Source organism: Doryrhamphus excisus, chromosome 4, assembly GCF_030265055.1.
Source record: "Doryrhamphus excisus isolate RoL2022-K1 chromosome 4, RoL_Dexc_1.0, whole genome shotgun sequence".
Lineage (NCBI taxonomy): Eukaryota > Metazoa > Chordata > Actinopteri > Syngnathiformes > Syngnathidae > Doryrhamphus > Doryrhamphus excisus.
In genome coordinates this window covers 10,213,116-10,233,464 of record NC_080469.1, presented here as the reverse complement: position 1 = coordinate 10,233,464, position 20,349 = coordinate 10,213,116, and the positions used below count along the sequence as shown (strand labels likewise).

The 20,349-nt window shown below is 40.6% G+C and overlaps 3 protein-coding genes across 8 annotated transcripts; all 3 read right to left on the bottom strand.

The window, feature by feature from the left end:
• Positions 1 to 97: 97 nt before the first annotated feature.
• LOC131128020 (acyl-CoA dehydrogenase family member 11-like) lies at positions 98 to 6,167 on the bottom strand. The gene is made up of 15 exons (XM_058070491.1): positions 5,876 to 6,167; positions 4,960 to 5,244; positions 4,409 to 4,632; positions 4,199 to 4,298; positions 3,554 to 3,671; positions 3,318 to 3,460; positions 3,042 to 3,194; positions 2,654 to 2,748; positions 2,458 to 2,557; positions 2,240 to 2,380; positions 1,995 to 2,087; positions 1,027 to 1,134; positions 747 to 918; positions 603 to 669; positions 98 to 529 (listed from the first exon to the last, which is right to left on the bottom strand). The coding sequence occupies exons 2-15, from the start codon at positions 5,233 to 5,235 to the stop codon at positions 415 to 417; spliced, it is 1,905 nt and encodes a 634-aa protein (XP_057926474.1). The 5' UTR covers positions 5,236 to 5,244; positions 5,876 to 6,167; the 3' UTR covers positions 98 to 414.
• A 215-nt stretch (positions 6,168 to 6,382) lies between these two features.
• On the bottom strand, positions 6,383 to 16,829 carry morc2 (MORC family CW-type zinc finger 2). Of its 4 annotated transcripts, XM_058071366.1 has the most exons (29): positions 16,115 to 16,829; positions 15,538 to 15,669; positions 15,040 to 15,093; positions 14,926 to 14,960; positions 14,765 to 14,833; positions 14,360 to 14,450; positions 14,162 to 14,270; positions 13,585 to 13,744; positions 13,339 to 13,450; positions 13,122 to 13,247; positions 12,971 to 13,050; positions 12,378 to 12,460; positions 12,218 to 12,303; positions 11,916 to 12,056; positions 11,682 to 11,836; positions 11,121 to 11,249; positions 10,923 to 11,028; positions 10,337 to 10,469; positions 10,179 to 10,265; positions 9,770 to 10,009; positions 9,475 to 9,702; positions 9,357 to 9,392; positions 9,196 to 9,270; positions 8,834 to 8,891; positions 8,612 to 8,750; positions 8,357 to 8,524; positions 8,147 to 8,240; positions 7,625 to 7,813; positions 6,383 to 7,247 (listed from the first exon to the last, which is right to left on the bottom strand). In XM_058071366.1, exons 2-29 carry the CDS (start codon positions 15,603 to 15,605, stop codon positions 7,179 to 7,181), a joined length of 3,120 nt encoding a protein of 1,039 aa, XP_057927349.1. In that variant the 5' UTR covers positions 15,606 to 15,669; positions 16,115 to 16,829; the 3' UTR covers positions 6,383 to 7,178. The 4 variants fall into 4 exon arrangements, with proteins under 4 accessions (XP_057927349.1, XP_057927353.1, XP_057927350.1 ...); XM_058071370.1 differs by lacking the exons at positions 15,538 to 15,669; positions 16,115 to 16,829 and adding an exon at positions 15,328 to 15,435; XM_058071367.1 differs by lacking the exon at positions 9,357 to 9,392 and having other exon boundaries at positions 6,384 to 7,247; positions 16,115 to 16,828.
• Positions 16,830 to 17,568: 739 nt separating this feature from the next.
• On the bottom strand, positions 17,569 to 20,319 carry zgc:158398 (uncharacterized protein LOC568894 homolog). 3 transcript variants are annotated; one of them, XR_009129646.1, is made up of 7 exons: positions 20,153 to 20,319; positions 19,645 to 19,820; positions 19,266 to 19,533; positions 19,090 to 19,183; positions 18,197 to 18,338; positions 17,971 to 18,043; positions 17,569 to 17,902 (listed from the first exon to the last, which is right to left on the bottom strand). XR_009129646.1 is itself a non-coding variant. In XM_058071371.1 (7 exons), exons 2-7 carry the CDS (start codon positions 19,801 to 19,803, stop codon positions 17,893 to 17,895), a joined length of 825 nt encoding a protein of 274 aa, XP_057927354.1. In that variant the 5' UTR covers positions 19,804 to 19,820; positions 20,153 to 20,318; the 3' UTR covers positions 17,569 to 17,892. The 3 variants fall into 3 exon arrangements, 2 of the variants coding, with proteins under 2 accessions (XP_057927354.1, XP_057927355.1); XM_058071371.1 differs by having other exon boundaries at positions 17,971 to 18,122; positions 20,153 to 20,318; XM_058071372.1 differs by having other exon boundaries at positions 17,971 to 18,122; positions 19,645 to 19,696; positions 20,153 to 20,312.
• Between the last annotated feature and the right edge of the window lie 30 nt (positions 20,320 to 20,349).

The following is a 20,349-nucleotide window of genomic DNA, read 5'->3' as shown; positions in this document are numbered from 1 at the left end:
TGCAAAAAGTTTGCACATTACTTTAGCTCCCTTAGTAGAGCGCAGACTTCGACCAAAGTTGAATTTTGAATGCTTAAACAAAAACAATTATAGAGTGTAAGGGGTAGTGGTTCGTTTTTTATGCCATAGTGATTCACACAAATGATATATTCTTATATCAGCACCTGTATCCAGAGCCAGACTGACATTAAACTAAAAAAAAAAAAGTTAATGAAAACAAGGAAATAAGTGGTGGCCTCTTACGACTTTTGCACAGTGCTGCACAGAATAGGAAATGCCATCATATGTCACATAGAGAATAGCATCCAATTAAATTGCCATGCTTCATTGTACAGTAGATGTAGTTTGATGAAAAATACAGAATAAGAAGTAGCTTTAAATTAATGTACATTAGAAATACAATATGCATCCCTTTTAGTCCTGGGTTGTCTGGTTATACAAGAGTGCTGCATCAAGTTTTAGAGTGTTGGGATCATAGCAGCCTCTCGACTGGTTAGAAACCACGGGACACAAATCCTGTTCACACCACCTGATGAAGCAAAATAAAATCAAATATGTATTCTGTATTATTTATTTTTTGGATTATTTTTACTTTTTTTTACCTAAGCGCTGCATAGGTGTCAGATGGAGACATCCCTTTCCAACTTGCATGGTCAATGAGAAGAGCACCTGTTATTAAACAGGAAGTGTGCAGTTAGTGGATGTAAGTTTCATCTGCTTTATGTGGAGATGTGTTTATTGTCTACCTGCATAGATGCGAGCCAGGCTATATGCCAGGTCTCTGGCTGAGATTTCCAAGTAGACTGGAGGTCTGGTGGTTGCCTCCCTGACAAAGCTCTCCAGTTTAGAGAGAGCATCGTCTACAGCTCTCACAGCTGGGCTCAGTGAGGAGACATTTGAAGCTCCCGCAAGAAGGGACTATAAATACACACATGCACACACGCACACACACACACACACACACACATCCAGAATATGACCTTCCTGTTTGAATTTGCTCGGCTTGTTCTTCCAAATAGCGCTTACTTTAACTTGAGTAAAATAAGCATGCAGAACCATTCCTGAGCTTCGAGCCACACAGCGCAGAACATCCAGAGACAAAACATTTGTAGTGCCTTCCCATATGCTCAGCACCTGAACAAATAAAAAAGTGTGAAAGTGAAAATCCTGTTCATGGGCTTTTAAAGCATCAATCTCGTTTTCCTTCCACATTCCAAAAACATGCTAGGTTAATTGACTCCAAATTGTCCATAGGTATGAATATGAGTGTGAATGGTTGTTTGTCTATATGTGCCCTGTGATTGGCTGGCGACCAGCCCAGGGTGTACCCTGCCTCTCGCCCGAAGACAACTGGGATAGGTTCCAGCACCCCCGCGATGCTAGTGAAGATAAGCGGCACAGAAACTGGATGGATGGATGGAACCTCAATTATTCTGTGATGGGTAGGTACTAGTCCAAACATTTTCCCCATTCAATTTACATCATCGTTTACACAGTGAAAATTGTGAAATTATTTTTTTCAAAATACCCAAATTCCAATCTTTTACATTAAATTAAAAAAACTATCTTTTCACATTCTATTTGCCAATTGTAGAAGTTTAGCAGTATTAGAAGGAGTAATATAAAACAAAAGATGTGATACTACGAACGTGTTTCAGGGTCAAACAGAAAAGAAAATAAGATAATTAAAAAAAGAAAAGAAATAAAATCATGTTTAAAATGTTAAAATAACAACAATAAAGTTGAATAAAATAAAGAAAAATGCAAATGATGTGTGTATTTTTTTTTTAAATAAAGTATTTAACTATATTACCCATATCAACAAATTGCACATCTATGCTGCATTTATTTGTTTGTGGGAATTCTGATTCTTTAAAATTCTTATTTTACTTTATTATGGTCCTATTACATTGTCCATCCCTGGATCCAGAGGAATTTCAACCCAATTAAGATCTCCTAGATTGAAGCCATTGACTCATTTATTTTTACCTCACCTGTGCATCTCGAAGTATTCCAGGCAACCCCGTATCCTCGATGTAACCTTGCCCGCCAAAGCTTTCCAAACCCTCCGACACCACAGCGACTGCCTGAAATGAGTGCTTTTATATTACTACCTGTATACTAATTACGATCCCTCAAGAAAAATTCCATATACACAGTTTTGTTTTTGTTACGCAACAGCCATCTTCACTTCCAAGGAGTGAAGATGTCAGGGTGACGGGATGCTGTTTGTGCTCACCTGTTTCCCAGTGTAGAGTTTAACAACTGGTGTGAGCAGACGCAAAAGGTGTGTATCGAGCTGGGTGGCGATGCCGCTCTCCTCACGGCCAAGCAGACGACACACATCCATCACCAGGAAGAAAGCTCCACGGGTCTCCACCTGCATCATAATACTTTTTTTTAAAAAAAGGTGTGAGAAAAGCATGATGGGAAATGCTGAAAGGGGCGTCAGGTTACCTCCATCCTGGCAAGAGTCTGCATGTGTAGCGGGTGGTCTTTAAGAAGCTTTGCGAAAGCGGTGCGGCGAGTGGCATAGTCACGAGCTAACTGGACCACCCTGTGAGTATATACTGTAAGCATTATTAATCTCCGCATTTAGAACAATGGTCAACTTGGTCATGAAGCAATGCAAAGTTGTTGAGTTGTATCATGCCTTCTCATTGCTGCGACTGCAGAGACGCTGTTGTGGATCCTGGTTATGGTTAGCATGTTGGCAATGGAGGCCACACCTCTTCCTTCTTCTGACAGCTTTTGAATGATGAAGCAGAGAACAAATAAGACTAACTTGGACTCAATTACATCAGAATAAAAAATGACATACATTGGATGATTGGTATTTAATTTATACAAAATATAGCTTAAGAAGTAAAGTTAGTAAGCACATCAGTGGACAAACAAGCCATTTTAAATCACCAAAATTAAAAGAAAAAAAACTACCATTCATTTTCCCAAATTGAGTTTAGTAAAGGTTAAAAAAAAGTCCAATAAAATTGCGCTCCCTTGTAGTCAAGCTCACTTTGTGCAGCGGTAAACACACTGACCTTGTGTGCCAGTAGTCCATCCAGAAGTAACTCAGCTGTTGGCATCTGTCTGGTTCCCAGCTTGTCCTTTAGCCTCTGAACCTCTATCCCTCTCAGGCGGCCATCTTGGTCTCGACTCACCTCAGCGTAGAACAGAGACAAACCTCGACTACCCTGAAGGACACACATGCCCAACCATGGATGAAATTTCATTCCTAGACACACACACAACTGAAATGTCATTCATGGAAAGTGATGTCTCTCTCTCTCTCACACACACACACAGTAGTGCAGTACCGGAGTGGTTGCTCCTGTTCTGTCACACACTCTGGCCAGTGTGAGCGTCATGTCTGCATCAGTGGCAGAAGTGAACCACTTGAAGCCATGAAGTTTGTACGAACCATCTGTTTGGGGAATTGCCACTGTCTCTGTACCACTGGCTGAACACACACACACACAAAAGCAATCAGTAGGATAAAGCGATAAAATGTGAGTTTTTGTCAAAGAAAGTGACCGTGAGTACAACTACTGACCTACGTCTGAGCCTCCTTGTCTTTCTGTCATCCACTGTCCTGATGTCCAGAAGCGTTCAGGGTGACGTGTGGTCAGTCGATTATAGGCTTCTTCTACCGCCCGTGAGACTCCTATGGACTTCACACACACACACACACACACACACACACACACACACACACACACACAGGGTATAAATCACTTTCTTTCCGTTAAGGACCACTTCCTGGCATGACCAAATTGGCTAAAGGTTCTTTAAGTTGTTTGGTTCAGTGGCCCTTGAGCTACACTTGAGAAACTCATTCATTCATTCATTCATTTTCTATCGCTTTTCCTCACAAGGGTCGCGGGGGTGCTGGAGCCTATCCCAACTGTCTTTGGGCGAGAGGCAGGGTACACCCTGGACTGATCGCCAGCCAATCACAGGGCACATATAGACAAACAACCATTCACACTCACATTCATACCGATGGACAATTTGGAGTCGCCAATTAACCTAGCATGTTTTTGGAATGTGGGAGGAAACCGGAGTACCCAGAGAAAACCCACGCATGCACGGGGAGAACATGCAAACTCCACACAGAGAGATGGGGTGGAATTGAACCCAGGTCTCCTAGCTGTGAGGTCACTTGAGAAACTTTCACAGAAAATGCGTTTTTCTTCACCTGAATGACTTTGGCAGCTCCATCGGTCATGGCCAAAGGACAGGTGTAGAGTCCAGATGAGGGGGAGAAGAGATACAACTTGCTCATCTGATAAACCCGACTGAAAATAAAATAGACTTGAATCAACCGAATAGGACAATAACGGTTACAAATCTATTATTCAATGAGAGTTACAACATGAGCTCAAGAAAAAAAAGGGACCCTCTTGACCTCCATTCTCCAAACGACCTCTCATAGCCGATGGCAACCAATCCCTCCAACGCGGAGAGCTCTTTCATGCGTTTCCATGCCGGGGAGGTCAAGATGTGGTCCACTCTGCGACCCCAAGGGTCAAAATGCACCAGGCGCGGAGGAGTGACCTCACACTCTCTGCCCCAAAGGTCCACCTCAGTGGCCACACGCTCGCCAAAAGCACACAAGTCTGAGAAGACTGCCTATGTACATGTAAGTACAAGTACATCAATTATTGTGGATCACAATCATAGTACGGCTGTTTATACTCTATGTACTGTACCTCACAAAACTCAGTAGGCCCTTCACATTTCACAAATAATAATATTCTCGAGAGACAATACTAGAACTGAAATTTGGATATATTTTCCGAGAGTATATCTATAATGCTTTACAAGATGTACACACAATATTACATTCCTGTAATGGTTGCTAAAATGATGGGTATGCTCATTTTTGTGAGAGCTACAGTATATTACTATAGTTCATTTTTATTGTGGGTTGTCTTGTGGAGGCTGTATCTCACTCACATCCTGAGGCAGGTGTCTCCTTAAGTACCCTTGGAGCAAGGCATCCTCCAAAAAAGGGTTCTTCAGCACAGGTCTGTCCTGAAAGAAAGGTCCGAGCCTGGCAGCAAAAAAGGGTAAGGAGCCTGTCGTTTCCCAGAGATGTTCTTCCTCAGACGGCTTTGTGCCCACTTCAGCGCTATTGCTGACGGACCGAATGTGGAGAGGGTGCCAGGTGACACTGCACAACAACCTCCAGCTTCTGCAACCTCCAGACAGGCAGCACAGTTTGACTGACATGGCCACAGTCTGCACAATGGAGACAAAAAACTTCAATCATGAATCATGTGATTCCCCTCAGTTAATCAGCACAGAAAGTTAATGATGGTAGTTTAGTTATAATTAAATATGATGAAAGATAAGCATTGTTTATTATACGTAAATACTGTAGAAGTATTTATATATGATTCAAACCGTTAGGTAAAGTAAAACTAAATTTGAAAAAAAACAATAATTTCAATCTCAAAATGAAGATAGGCGCTGCCTTTTCATTTACCACCCATCAGTTTTTTAAAATACAGCTTGTCCTCACTTGGGTGCCTTCATAGTCACCCGCCATTTAATAACCCCACTTGATCTCAAAACTGGGTCAAAGTTCATTTGCTGTCATTTTTGGCGCAAAGCAGCTCTGGTTGTCTTAGCACTGGAACCAGTTCGTTCGTGATAAAGTAAAAGTTGTGATTCCAAGTACAAATACGGTAAGTATAGCGTCTTCTTTGCAGATAGTTGGCCTGACTTCACGCTACGACTCGGCTAAGTTAGCATTGCAATGAAGGTTTTCCTTTTATCGTATGTATGACTACTATGCATTTTAGTCAAGTTATGTGTTGACAGTAAATTATTAGTCACATAAAAAGCGCTGTATTAGAGGAGAACATACCTGGCAGCGACGGTGCAACACTGAGGTAAGTTGGAAAGATATTCAGAGATTCGAACTTCCGAGCTCAATGAGGCCCAAACAATTGGTTGTTACATAGCAAACCTCTTTCCAATCGACTCGCATAGAGATGCATTTTAGTCAGACTGCACACAAGACGTCTCGTTTTTAATAAAAGCGGGGTTGTAACTCTTTGTGTTATCACTTTCGAAAGAGGTATGATTTGCTATTTGGCAACCATTCGTTTGGGAGCTAATGAGCTCGGAAGTTCGAATCTGTGAATATATTTCTAACTTTACCGCAATGTTTGTTTACCGGACATCCTCTTTCAAAGTAAATGTAGGAATAGGAACTGTACATCGACTTAAAAAAATACTCGGAAAAAATACAAATACAGTTAGTTTGTAATAGAATTAGGTGACAAAGTAGTTAATTGGTCCATTGGTTTACTCTTGTTGTACTCAAACATTCATTTTAATCGTAGCCTTGTTTATTTTTGCATGAAAATATACACATCAAGGGTGAAACACTTTTATTGTTTAAGTCAAGATTTGTCAAAAAATACAGAAGCCTTTCCTCGGATTGATAAACATGACTGAAGCATGCAAAGTTTAATAAAACATTTTCATATGTTAAAAATGTTCGAAAAAAAGAGGACACAGGTACAGATACTGAATACAAACATTCTTACTTCTGCATTAAACCGAGATGTTTTCTTTCAGAAATAATTACGGAACAGGCATTACTGCACATTTATACTGATAAAACCCAGTATGAATTTCCTAGTGTGATTGATGCAGTTAGCTTGTAGCTTGACCAGGATGGGTCATATTAATGGGCAACACTGATGTGTACAAAAATGACAGTTAACCATGAGATAAAGATAGCAGTACATCTCTTGGGTCCAATCAACCCAAACTCGTCAAATACTTGGCGAACAAAGCCTGCAGTTTTGTGTCACTGTCTTTGTTGACTATAAGGACACCCTAAATCGTATTAAACCTACAATAGTGTAAAGTACGTTAGTGTCTTAAACACAGATCAACGCTATACAATAGAAGCAGGTTTATAAAAAGGCTAAAACAAAATCCACAGGCTAGAGGGCTGCCAACAATGTAAAACCAAAAATAAAAGAGTGCAGTGCAGAGTTCATGCTTGCTGCTAAATGGAAAAAAATAAAAAGCTGTTTAACAGGAATAATGTTTAACAATGAACATAACCTCGAGTTGTCACATGACATTTTTTGTAGCCAGCGCTGCAATACAAAACGTTTTATGTGCATGTTTCTTTCTCCTTTCCACTCTCCTTAATCTCCTTTGGTGAGAAGGTCCTCAATGTATGCATCAAGCTCATCATCTGTGTTGATGTCAATATCCTGAGTGGGGGAAAAGCAATTATTATTTTACATAGATGACTTATGTGTTGAGGGGTGTCTGATAATAATCAAGCCGATTTAAAAAAAATAGGGTGTCATGCTGATAAATCTGATAACTTAAAAAAAATAGCTCCTATAACCAATTGAAAAAAGACCTCCAAAGAGATGTTCTGTGCTGTAGCAAGCAAGCACTCCTTTTCTGTGTGTCACAAACAGCCTGACTCGACCAAACTACATAAACTATAGTTAAATCTAAATGTAAAAAATACTAAGATATAAAAAAGTTATCGGTATCATTCTTGAGAAGCAGGACGGTATAGGTATCAACTAGAAGAAAAAGAAAGGTTTTATTTCTAAGAAAATAAAATCAATCTAACCTCTTGAACTTTCTGCAGAAGTGCCACAATGTTCGTTCGCAGTTTCTGTAGTTTCTCATCTGCCTCCTTGAGTTTTATCTCTGTGCTGTTGCTTTTCTCTTCCACAGCTTTGGCTTTGGCGTCTGCTCTGCTCTGATACGAGTTGCACAGTGACTGGAGACCTGATTCGTACTGGTGGAAGTACTCTTTCTGTTGTAGACAAAAAAATCCAACAGATTAGAATAGTCAGGAAAAAAAAACATTGTTCCAGTGACCAGGGTTCCTGCAGATTTGAGATTTCAAAATTACATTCTTCTTCCATACTCAGTGAATACATGGGTGTCATTAGAGCTGCAACAATCAATTGTTGGTCATGTACAATTGATCAACTATTTTGGTAATCGATTTATCGTTTCTTTAAATAAAAAATTTAAATATCCTCTAATTAATCATGGCTGATTAACAGAGAAATAAAAGTGTCCAACATAATGATAAGTGGTCCAAACAATCTATGTATGGTGTGTCTGGTTGCTGTTATCTCACCAGAGGAAAAGCCACCAACTCCTCTGCAGTCATTCCATTAACATCATCCTTTGGAATCCTAAACGCAGGGGGGAAGAAGTAACGCAACATCGTCCTGGAAAAAACAGAAAAGCACTTTTATCAAAGACTAAATCACGTTTTAGCATGTTTAGTGATGAGTAATAGCAAGAAAATGAAAACACAAAGGGAACTTGTCTTTCATCCTCTCACCTCAACATTGTGACCAGGCTCTCGGTCACTTCACGACTGGTTCCGGGCTGGGTGGTATCTGGCTCCATAGTGGCAGATACCTTTTCTGTCTCCTGCTGGGTGTCGGGCGTCTGGGTGATGGGGGATGGCGGACGCATCAGTCGGACCTCATCACTGCCCTTAAACACCCTTCACACAAAAACACACACAGAAAATCAGTCTTCTGGAATACCAAGACCATCCAGTAGCTACAGACATTGGACAAAAAGGTCTCACCATCTGTCTTTAGGGGTTGCTCTAGGGACATAGTCAAACTTGACTTTCCAGCGAATGCTCTGTTTGCTGGTCTCCACAGCAATGACTTTTCCAGTATACCATTCCTTGTTGACACGAACTTCAACTAGTAGCCCCTTATCTTTACAAAAAAAATACATGGACAACACTTTTTGAGCCAGGCCTGTGAATAAAAGCTTGGTTCAAGTGGACTCAGCTTGGTACCTTTCTGGGCATTCTTAATGTCGTTCTCTGGTTCCTGCTGTTGTGCCTTCTCAGTTGCCTGCACAGATAAAACTGTCATTACCAGCACCACGGTAAGACAGTGTCAGACAGTAAGGAAAGGGGTGTACAGACGTGTTTAGTCCCTGTTAGTGGAAGAGAGCGAGATAGGAAGCAGGCTGAAGGAGGCATGTTGATTGCCAAGGACAGAAGAATATATCGCTTCCACCTCAAAAGGGGAGGATGACAGAATATTGTAATAAATGTGCCTTTTTTTTTAGGTTGCCTTTATTGTTAAAAGTTGGAAAGAGTGATGCAAGCCAGCTGTAGAAAGAACAAACTGGTTGATGGAGGGGTAAAGCTACCTTAGGTTTAACAACAGGGGTCTGCCGCGGAGGAGTAGCAACCGCTTTCTTTCCAGGCTGGGAAGGTTTGTTAACCTGTGAGGTCAACAGCAGAGGGGCTTCGATTGAGTTTCTGTGACTTAACCAGTAAATAAGTAAGTGCCAATAAGCTCTCTACGAACTCTCTCCGTGGATGGAAGAGCCGTGATGCTGGGGAGCTTAAGCAACAAGCAGCACACAGTCTCATTTAAAAAGCCTGCAGTTACTCATGCTGATAAATGTCATCATATTAAAATGTACCTCGTCTAACTTGCCGCGTTTGGCAGTCTGAGCCTTCTCCACCACTTTCCCCCTGTTATCAGCTGCACCAGCCATCTTTGACTTCTTTGTCTGGGGTTCATCTTCCTCACTCTCAGTCTCTTCTTCTTCAACCTCCTCCTCCTCTTCTTCTTCCTCACTGTCCTCCTCCTCGATTATTCTCTTACGCTGTACAGGAGCTGCTGGTTTGGCTGATGCCTTAGTTAGGGACTAAATAATAAACCGTGGTTAAGGAACATTTGTACTTGTATTTTCATGCAGCTACAACATATCTTACCCGCGAGGCACGGCTTGGTGGTGGTGTTTTTGCAGAATGTTTTGCAGTAGGCTTTGCTGCGGGGGGCTTTGCAGTGGCTTTGGACCTTGGTGACTCAACCTTAGGCGGAGCAGGGGGAGGGACAGATGCCCGGGTGGGTCGCTGAGAGGGAGCACGAGGTGTTGGAGTATTCAGCGCTGTCTTGAGGTGAGCTGGCAGAGGCGGAGATCGGGGGCGTGCCCTCTCTGAAGGTCGACTTGCCTTAGGTTTCAGGAAGGGCAAACCACAACCAGATGCATAAAATGCATAGTTCTTGACAGCCACAATGTATCCCATGGGAAATCCTCAAATTGTTCATATAATTACAGATTTTAATAGTTATTGAACTGTGCCAAGTGTAAAAGAAGTTAAAAGATAGAGGTGTGTGTACCTGAGAGGAACTCTCTGTTGCTGGTTTCATACTAACATCCAGTGGAAGTTTCTTTATATCTGCTGCGGATTTGATAGTGGTTGTTTTCTGTGGAGGAGATACAAGTATGTCATGTATTGGTTTAAACAAGCAAAGGACATGAGGAATGAATGAGCTACCTGTAAGGCTTCGAGCTTCTCCTGCTGCTGTTTTATTTTATCTGCCAGCTCTTTCTGCTTGTCTTCAGTTGTCTGCTTTTCTTTTTTCAGGACACCACAGGGCAAATTGGGTTTCTTTTCAGGAGCATCACATCTAAGAAGAATTGACAAAAATCACAAAGCAAAAAGTCACCTCCCTAAACCAGAGCAGACATGATGGTCTTCGACAGGAAGTGGTGAATTTGAAAACATGGCGGCACGCAAAACTGCAAATGTTTGGAGCGAGGAGGAAACAAATGTGGTGAAATGTCCTGTGTTGTTCATTATATGCCTTGCTGGTGTTGTTTTTGTATACAGGAAGAAGAAGCGGAAATGACGTATGGCATTCTCCGTGCGTCCATACGTTGCCTGTACATCGCTGTTTTGATCGGGATATCCTGATTGTTTACAATTACCATGTTTGCTCAGGCATGTAATGTTTCATAAACTGATATATTGACTGTATCTAAACGTAGTGAATGATGTCATTACAGGACTTTGAAAATATTTTGTTAACTGTAATGTTGTAGCTGGTGGGGGTATAAATTGTGTATGTGTACATGTGTACCTGTCCTGGGTGCTGTCTGGGTTCATAAGACATACCCAACTGTCTGGGTAGCGTTTGTCAACAGCATCCATCTGGAATGGCAGCGTTCTCCATTTTAAACATTTATCTAAAAACACAATCCACAAAAATGGCATCAGCGCAGCTACGTGTTGAAAAAAAAGAGTGCTCTGCATGTGAGACGATGCTTTTGGGACGAACCACACTGAATAGTAAGTGGGATCTCCATGGCTCTGCGTCTCTTGTATCTTGCCTCTGTAGATGGAGGTGCGGACCAGCTGGCAGACAGGTACCCAAACTCATCCCAGAATTTCACGATACCTTTCTGAGCTGCAACATGCATACACATACTTAGCATTGTAGCTAGGCGTCTCATGATAATGGATATGTTCATTTATGAAAGACAAAAAAAAAACAGGTCGTAATTATAAGCCCTCAATAAATTGACATAAGTGTGTTCATGTCTACTCTCTGTCTCTCTCTCTCTGAGGGTTCACACTCTGCATGTGTCTGTGTGCATTGGCTCCATATGCAATAAACACAGAAGAGAGTGAGCATCTTCTCAGCTATTAAGCCTCTTTGTGCCTGTAGGGTCTACACAATGCTAGCTGTTCGCAAGCCATAGTGATAGCTTTAAGGAAAAGACCTGCGATCATCTTGAAATTTGTATGGCATGTAAATCTTCTCAGCATTCTAGCAATATAATGGACATTTTGGACATTATGAGATGAATCCATATTTAGACCCTCAAGTGCTCCTCACCTATGTTCGTGTCCTTCCAGTATTGAGCCAAATGTTCCCCCATGGACTTAAGTAAATGTCGATACTCTTTAGCATCTGCAAAGTCTTGCTTATTATGTGTCGGCTCCAGAACTAAATACGGGACGTCCACTACGCCAACAACACCTCCACAGGCCCTGTGTAACACACAAACAGCACATTATTGTAAAAACCCCTCAAGCATGATCACTCATGCCAAGTGTGCACACTACTCACATGCCTCCCTCCAGCTGTGGACCGGTCTTCTCATACATTTTGATAAGACGAGAACAGTTGTACACAAACATTCCATCCAAATCCCTCTGTTCAATGTTCACCCCAAATATGAAGTTCAGCTCTTTGGGCTCCTTTAATGCTCTGAAATTGACGAGAGAACAAGAGACTTAATACTGTGCGAATATTCTGATCGCTGTACAAACCTTCCATTGCTAGACCCTAAATATGTTGTTGGGATTTGTTTTACATGGATTCCAACATCAATATCAATATATATACTGTGTATATATTTTCTATCATACTTCTGTTTGGACTCCAGGATTCTTTTTTTCATGTCAGCATCCCGTCTAAGCATCATGGCTGAATCCTGAACTTTCCTTAAGAGAGTCTGAAAGAAAAGAAGGGGGAGGGAAATGTTAGCTGTTAATGAACTTATGAACCCTAAAGTGATCAGGTGTTTACCCGAGAGTCTTTTGACACATCTTCTCCAAGTCTTGACTCCATTGCCAAACGCTTGCTGTCGGCTTCTCTAGCTTTCTCCTCCGCTTGAATTGTTGAAAGAATGACCAAGTCAGTGCATGAATATCGAGGAAACAGAGATAAAATATGTGGATGTACAGTCGATCCCCGCTTTTCGTGGGTGTTATTTTCGGAGACCATCCGCAAAGAACAAATAACTGCAAATAACTATTTGAGACGCCCATAAAAATATCTATTTTTGAGACTCCAATCACGCCTGCTTTATGCTGCTGTATCAAGGCGCCACTGTACTAGTGGCGCCACCAGCAACAAGTACATTTCAAACAAAGGGCTCAGCCATTCAGGCCTCACACATCATTATTATTTGGCAGTTAAGTTTTATCATCACATATTTATAAATTAGGGTGAATGAGATGGGCTTTTGCAAAAAAACAAAAAACCCCAACTTATTTTTAGAAACAAAAAGCAAAAATGGGTGAGTTTTCCCACAAATATAAGCAAAAATCTGCCATTATGCAGGGTCATGAATGATCAATTGCAAATATGCAGGGATCCACTGTATATCACTACCTTACCAATCTTAGCTAGATGATCTGCTTTCTTGACTTCCTGCTCAGCACGTGTTTTGAAACGAGTTGATGAATACTTATAAACCCTGCAAATGGAGCAAGAAGGCCAATGAAAAGCTGTTGCAGAGTTGATATAATACAAATGTTTTGACATTACCTTGGTTTATACAGACAGCAGGACAACCTCTTGGTTCTCACTTTATGTCCCTGGATAAAAATCCTCATGCGAGGGTCGATGTACAACACAGCAGCATATGCTCTGAATGACCTCCTCTCTGGTTTCCTGTACGTGAGGGGCCGGCGCAGCAATTGTCATTTGCTCAAGGGACGAGATTCTTTCAACTTTCTTTAGAATATTACTTTTCTGTACTCACACTCCTTCAGCAGGCGTTCCAGCCATCAGTATGTCCTGGTGATCTGTCTCAACATCCAGCTCTGGTTCCCTGTTGTCCATAAGCTTCAAATTATAGATGATCACCAGGGTACCTTCACACGTAACGCAAATGCGACAATAACATTAGGTCAAACATCCTACGAGTGAAACATTGACATTTGAAAATGACATTTGGAGGTGGCATGTAATTGCACAGTTGAGGGTTATCACAAATGCAGGTACTGACCACTGCTACTTTCAATTTTGCTGAACTGTTCCATCAGCTCTTGTTCATTTTTGAAAGGCGAGTATTTGAAGATCAGCTCTGTCTCTGTAGCGTACTTTTCTGGGTCAGATGTCAGTGGCTCTTTGGTTATCAAATCCCAGGAAGGAAGAGGCACTATTACCTGAAGATGAGATGCAATTCAATTTTCAATTCCATTTTATTCATACAGCGCCAAATCACAACCAAAGGTATCTCCAGGCACTTTAGACGTTGAATTCGGTCTATGATCACAATCTTCATAAAAGAAAAAAAAAAACAACTGAATCCCACATGAGAATCCCAGGCTCTGCGGAGCGGTCCTCTGTCTCGACCAGTTGGGTTAAAAAATAATAATAAATAAAGTATAGGGACAGGTGGTATATTAAGCAAGAGTATTTATCTTAGTCCAAGAAACACCACAACACAAAAAGATCACACAATTTATCTTAATGTATTAAAATGAAAATATTGTAGAACACAGGCATTAGTCACCAAGAAATATACGAATAAACTGTGACGGTTGCATGTGATTAAATGTAGCAGTCAAGCAACAGCTGACCTCATCAAGTCCTTCCTCTTCATGGAACGTCCTTGACAGAAAAAGACAAGTCAGAGTGTTGCCCTTTTTTGTAAACAGGATGAAGTCTTTCCCAATACGCATAGATCCCCTGTCAAAAAATACAATAGATATGACATTTATGAATAAATGTAACATAAACATATCGGTGCCAACCACAGCCTTAATTAAGGAGCTTACGATTTCAGTCCATTTCCATATTGGCCAATTTGAGTGGACTCTGGGGACCGTTTGTTTGACTTTCCAAACTGGATCACGTGTGTGGCCTCATCTAATTAAGACAAGAAAAAAAATCAGCTTTTTTTTAGCAAATAGAAAAATTAATAGAAAAAAAACATACACACAACACTTGATCAAAAAATTAAATTAAAACACAACAATTAAATAAGCAGGGCTGCAACTAATGATTATTTTCTGAAGCGTGTTGTTTCGAATAAATGCGTAATCGGTTACGCCCAAGATGGGACAAATCAATATGAACAGTTAGTGATGATGTTCACAACGTATCAGAAATGAGGCAAAATACAGTTCACGGTTTGTTGTAGCTGTAAAACTAAACACAAGTCTAAGGTCTGTGACACTTACTTGGGTCCATTCCAGTGCCATCATCAAGAAAACAAAGCATGTAGTTGCCCCGCAGTTCTGGCTTTTTCTCTGTTAACAAGGTATGGATGTGTCAAGTAGCTAAAATGCCATCAACTATTTCACTGATGAGTGCGCTTCAGTGTGTTCTTTTTTAAATATACCTGTGTAAATGTCAATGCGTGTGGCGTTGGCATCTCTGTGAAAGGAAAACAACCATGTGATTATAAAACAAAAATTTAAGTGTTTAATATCAGATGCCATGTCAACACACATACCTGGAATTGTCCACAAGCTCTGCGAGGGCTCCAAATAAGAACTCGTGTGTAGTCCTGAAATCAAATGCAATTCAGGTTATTCTGTCAATAAAAGACTATGTGGTTTTAGTTATGTTATTTTAAGTTGAATGACATACATAATCCATATAATCTAAACTTCAAATGCAATTCCTACATTTGCAATTGATACTAGCAGCAATCTTCCATTCAACATTTACAATGGTGTTTAGCTATTAATTTTAGTCATTTCATTTTGTGACATGAAAGATAGGCAGCAGTGGATTTTACCAGGACTAGCAAGCAGGTTTGAGTCCAAGGAGAACAGTTGCCAATTTCCCTGACCAATACACAGGAACACATTGACCAAGGCTGTGCAGGACATCACAATATCACCCATTATAGGTTCTGATGGGTGTAACCGTAGCCTATGTGGGTTGTACATTACATGTCAAACAAAGTGTAAACAAACGCGTTTGTTGTCTCAACTTGTTTACTTACGAGTTTGTGTGCAGGTACTCAAAGGTAAGTTGAGCCCTGCTCAGATTGCTGTAGCTCGAGTAGGCCATGGCCTTTCTCAACAATGCTCTGTCCTCTCGCTCACCACTGATCTCTACTCCACAGGTTTAAGTCCTTGAGCAGAAGAGAAACAAATTAATACAAAAAATGACTGCCTATTATACTCTACGGTCAATATACGACAGCCATACTGCAAAATTAGAGGGCATCTCTGATGTGACCGGTTGGGAATATTGTTATGGTTACCGGGCAGGGACTGTGAACGGTGCATTTCTACGTTATGCTTGTGATACGAAAATTACAATCATTTCTCAGCACATTTCTAGTGATTGCAAATAGGGTATGAAGGCTTCAATCGTGGCGCGTACAATGATACAACTATGAAAGCTAACGTGGCTATGTAGCTTTAGCATAGTAGTTAGGACTGTTTATAATGTAGCAGTAGCTTTGTAGCTAACGTTTGCTTTACAGACGGACTTCTCCAACATTTTGGCTTTCTGACTATTATGCCAACCGGCTCAAGGAAGACAAATACTTTGAACGTTTAATTTCCCTTTACCCGACATAAAGCGTTCAGCCGGCCCGTGTGAAGTCCCCGCTATCTTAGGTTTAGAAGTTGGATTCCTCCTGGCCTGCAAAGCCACGCCTCTTCGTTTCTTCTTTTTCCTAGCAATTGGCAATCATTGACTGCAACAATTTACTGCCACCTCTCGCTTTGGAGGTGCTTTACATGCTCAAAATTTAAAACTTTTATTATCGGTATTAGTACTGCAGTGTTTTTCAACCTTTTTTGAGCCACGGCACGTTTTTTACATTGGAAAAATCTTGTGGCACACCACTAACCAAAAATGTTCCAAAATGTCACCACGACCTCACACGTGCATCAATAAGTCTATGGGAGGAACAAGGTAGGTGTTGCCACACGGACCAATATTACATTGCTATGCTAGTCTTTACACCACAGACACTCCACAGTAGCCACGTTTTTACATCACCACTTTTTCTCTTTCCGAATGACCTTTCGGGAAACAATGGTATCCATGGAAAGGAATATTCCGATCTCTTGTCTACATGCGCCGTGAAAATCAAACAGAATAGTCAATGGGGCATGCCCAGTAAAACGTAAACATCAACATCACGTGATACCGGCTTCCCCTGAGTTTTTCTTTCACTTGTCGGAATAACTCCGTATTGCCAGTTTTTCGTCTGTCCAGTCTTGAAATTTAGTTTGAATCAAAAACAAACTTTGCTTAGCAGTCCAATGCCGATTGCTGGCCTCCATTTTTAAAAGTGAAGAACGTCTGGATCTGCGTGTTACGTCATATCTGAGCATGCGATGAAAGAACGCACCCGGGATAAATTTAAACAGGAAAAGATCAAATTCAATCTTGCTAATATTTTACAATTAACCTCAGGACATGTTTTATATAGATATATATATTCTTTTTTTAAATAAAACTTGACTTGTGAATAAAGTATAGAAGAGTTTAGATTCTGTTCCACAGATGGCGCTAATGCACACGAAAGCTGCTTGCCAACCGCCAATAAACAAGAGAAGAAGAAAAACACCACGAAGAAGAACGCACCCTGACCAATTTCCGTTTGAGCGGGTACAAGATACCTGAATTGGATTGGGGAAAGGAATATTCCATCCCTGTTCAATTCAATTAATCAATGTTAATGCTATACAAAGTGATATTGGATAATTCCTCACGGCACACCTGACGGTTTCTCAAGGTACACTAGTGTGCCGCGGCACAGTGGTTGAAAATCACTGTAGTACTGTACCTTGTGTGGCTGTTGAGGGGAATTCACAGGCTACAGTTTCAGGGGGGCAGTCTTAATTATTGGTCTAAGTTGAAAGTTGATACATAAAAAGAAATACATTATACCATACATTATACCATGTTCCGAATCTAAATAAAATCATTCAACACTTCTAGCTGCAACTCAGTTTCCAGGTTGGTGCAAGCTTAAATAAAATAGCGTGAAATGACAGACACACAATATATCTACCGTGTATGCATTGTCTTTTATTATCCAAATAAGATCGTAACAGTATTGTGTCCTCTGAAAAAAGTTCACCCCCAACATTTGGTTTTAACAGGGGAAGGTTTAACATATTTCTCCTTGAAATGTTCAGAGTCAGAACCAATGTATACAATTCCTGAATTACAAACTAGATACAGAACAGGACTACATCAAAAATATTTTTAAGGCACAAAGGTTAATATCGCAGACATCTTGACAGCCATTGGATGTAAGAAAACTGGTTGCAAAAAATGGTTCTCATGGTGATGCAGTCTTTCAATATTGAGTTGATAAAATGTTTAGGCATCAAAGGTTCCTGTAACAAATAAACAAAAAGACTATTAAATGGAGTTACAGGTATATTAACGAATAAGTATCACTCACGGTGTATCTGCATTTTGGAGATCCAGCCCCTTCCTGTGGTAGCTGCGTATCGGTGGATGTGTCAGGCTTGCAACTAAACAAAGTAATAAACAAACAACTATCAGACACACACTGACTTCCATCAAATGTCGCACTGCAACCCATTGCTCCTCCTGGGGATTAAGAAGATAAAAATGGCAGTTGGTATTTGCATTTTTCAGGCATATTATTTTAGTCCTTGTGGTACCTTTGTTAACATGACGGTGAGAGCGGGGTCGTTCCTGGAAAGAAGACCATAGCAGGCTTGTGATGCTGTTGGTGGTTGATTCATTGCCTCAACATGGACAGATGAAAGGTTGCTCTCAGATGCAGGACACTCTGGAGGAAGTCTTCAAAAATACGGTACAGGTAAACAATGCATTTCATTAATTCATAATGCAGTCATTCTTTGTTTACCGCAGTTAATTGGCGCTAGACTCGACCGATAAATGTAATATTTTCGTAGTTATGGCACAAAAAAACTGTTCACAAACATCTAAATACAATTTAACTTTATTAATTAGAGTGCTCGTGCCTCCTCTGCCTTGTATTTTAGTTCGTTTAGTGACCTATTTTATGCTCGAAAATGCTTATATTTGGCTTTTTACTAATAGGCGACAAAACAGCATTTATTAATTATTTAGTTTGTGAACGTGAGGGTGCAATGTTCCAAGAGACAAATGTATGTTATTGTCAATACCTTAATACAGGGGAATCTTGGTTATCGTGTTTACCAGTTCAACCAAAATTTACATTAAAATTTTGCCCCGGGTTTGTGTAAGTTTTCCGGTTAGTGTACAATGCATCTTGTTGTGTTATTAATACACTATGTGACTCCAACTCTGTCTAATTCTATTATTATCACAAACATTATTAGTTGGGAACCTATTAGCTTGCTAATTCATGGAAACAGGAACCAGACGTGAGCTTTGTCGCCTGTAGCGTTTGGCTATCACAGTTAAGCCACATCTCAAAAATGTTAAAACCCATTATGATAATTTCTTGACCATTTGTATTGAGTTGTAGACTCCTATAGAGCAGCTACATACAATAACCTGTACATACATTTTTTAAATGCACACACAGTGAAACTGAACTTACAGTCTCATGGGAAGGAGATCTGCTTGGGCTTTTATAACGAGACAGGTACAGGTATCATTTTCAGGGTGGATCTCCAGAGTGACAATTTCATTGCCTGTAGAAGACGAAAACATACATTTCTAAATATGAATAATAAAAATACACATCTTTACATCCAACGCATTAAAAATACCGACCCCCAAGACATAACTGACTGGCTGTCATAGCTGTGAATAGGGCCACATCATTTGGTAGGCCAGGGCTGCTTGTTACAGACACAGGAACCTTGAGTCGCAAAGTGGTCACTGATGGAGTCTGTATTGTCGAGTCAAGTGACCGAGTTGTTCCATCTGTTCTCTCTTTGGTCAGAAGAGAAGGATCTGGAGTCACCGGTTCATCTGTGCGCCATTCAGCTTTTACACACAGATGAAACTTTGATAAGGTGGAAAAAACATGGTTCCAGTCCTACAAGAAGAAACAGAAATTGCATAAAGCAGTGAACTTATGCATGTTGCTGATTCCAACTTGTAAAATGTCTAAATTTAATGAATACATATGGTATAAAGAAATCCCTACCTTTTCTGTGTCAGGGTTGGGCAGGGTGTGGGTGCTGCTGTAAGACCCAAGGCTGGTGAATGAGACAGCCAGTGTCAGGAGACACAGGAAAAAGGCCACTGCTGGAGGATTACTGGACACATAATCTCTTAAATTGCCAACCGTCTGGGCGAAAACCATTATGGGATACAAATAACCTAGGAATAATCAGGCAAACATGAGAAAGGCACGTCACCTGTTGCTACTCCCAGCATTAGAGGACATGTTTAACTCTTAGTTCGTTGGGGTTGGTTATCGTGTCCACAGCTGTTAGTTTCCATGTTTAACTCTTAGTTCGTTAGGGTTGGTTATCGTCTCCACAGCTGTTAGTTTCAATGTTTTAGATGTTTCTTTGCAAAAAAAGACATTTGCAGGATACCTGCATGACTACCAAAATAGTTAGTCTACTCTGTAAAAACATATCAGCGGTTTGAGTAGGACAACTAATGAAGGTACAATATAGATGAACGTCTAACAAACATGATCATACCTTATACTTAAGCAGTTTCCTCCCATTACGACGCCATTTATGCACAATGTTCGAACATTGGCATATCGACATTTGATAAGGAGCACACAAAGTTCATCTGTAACGGAGTGACAAAAACAACTCCACGACAGCTTTTATTCACGACAAATTGATCGCTTTACGACCGTTAACTAGTTGGTTGGACGCTCAGAACCACG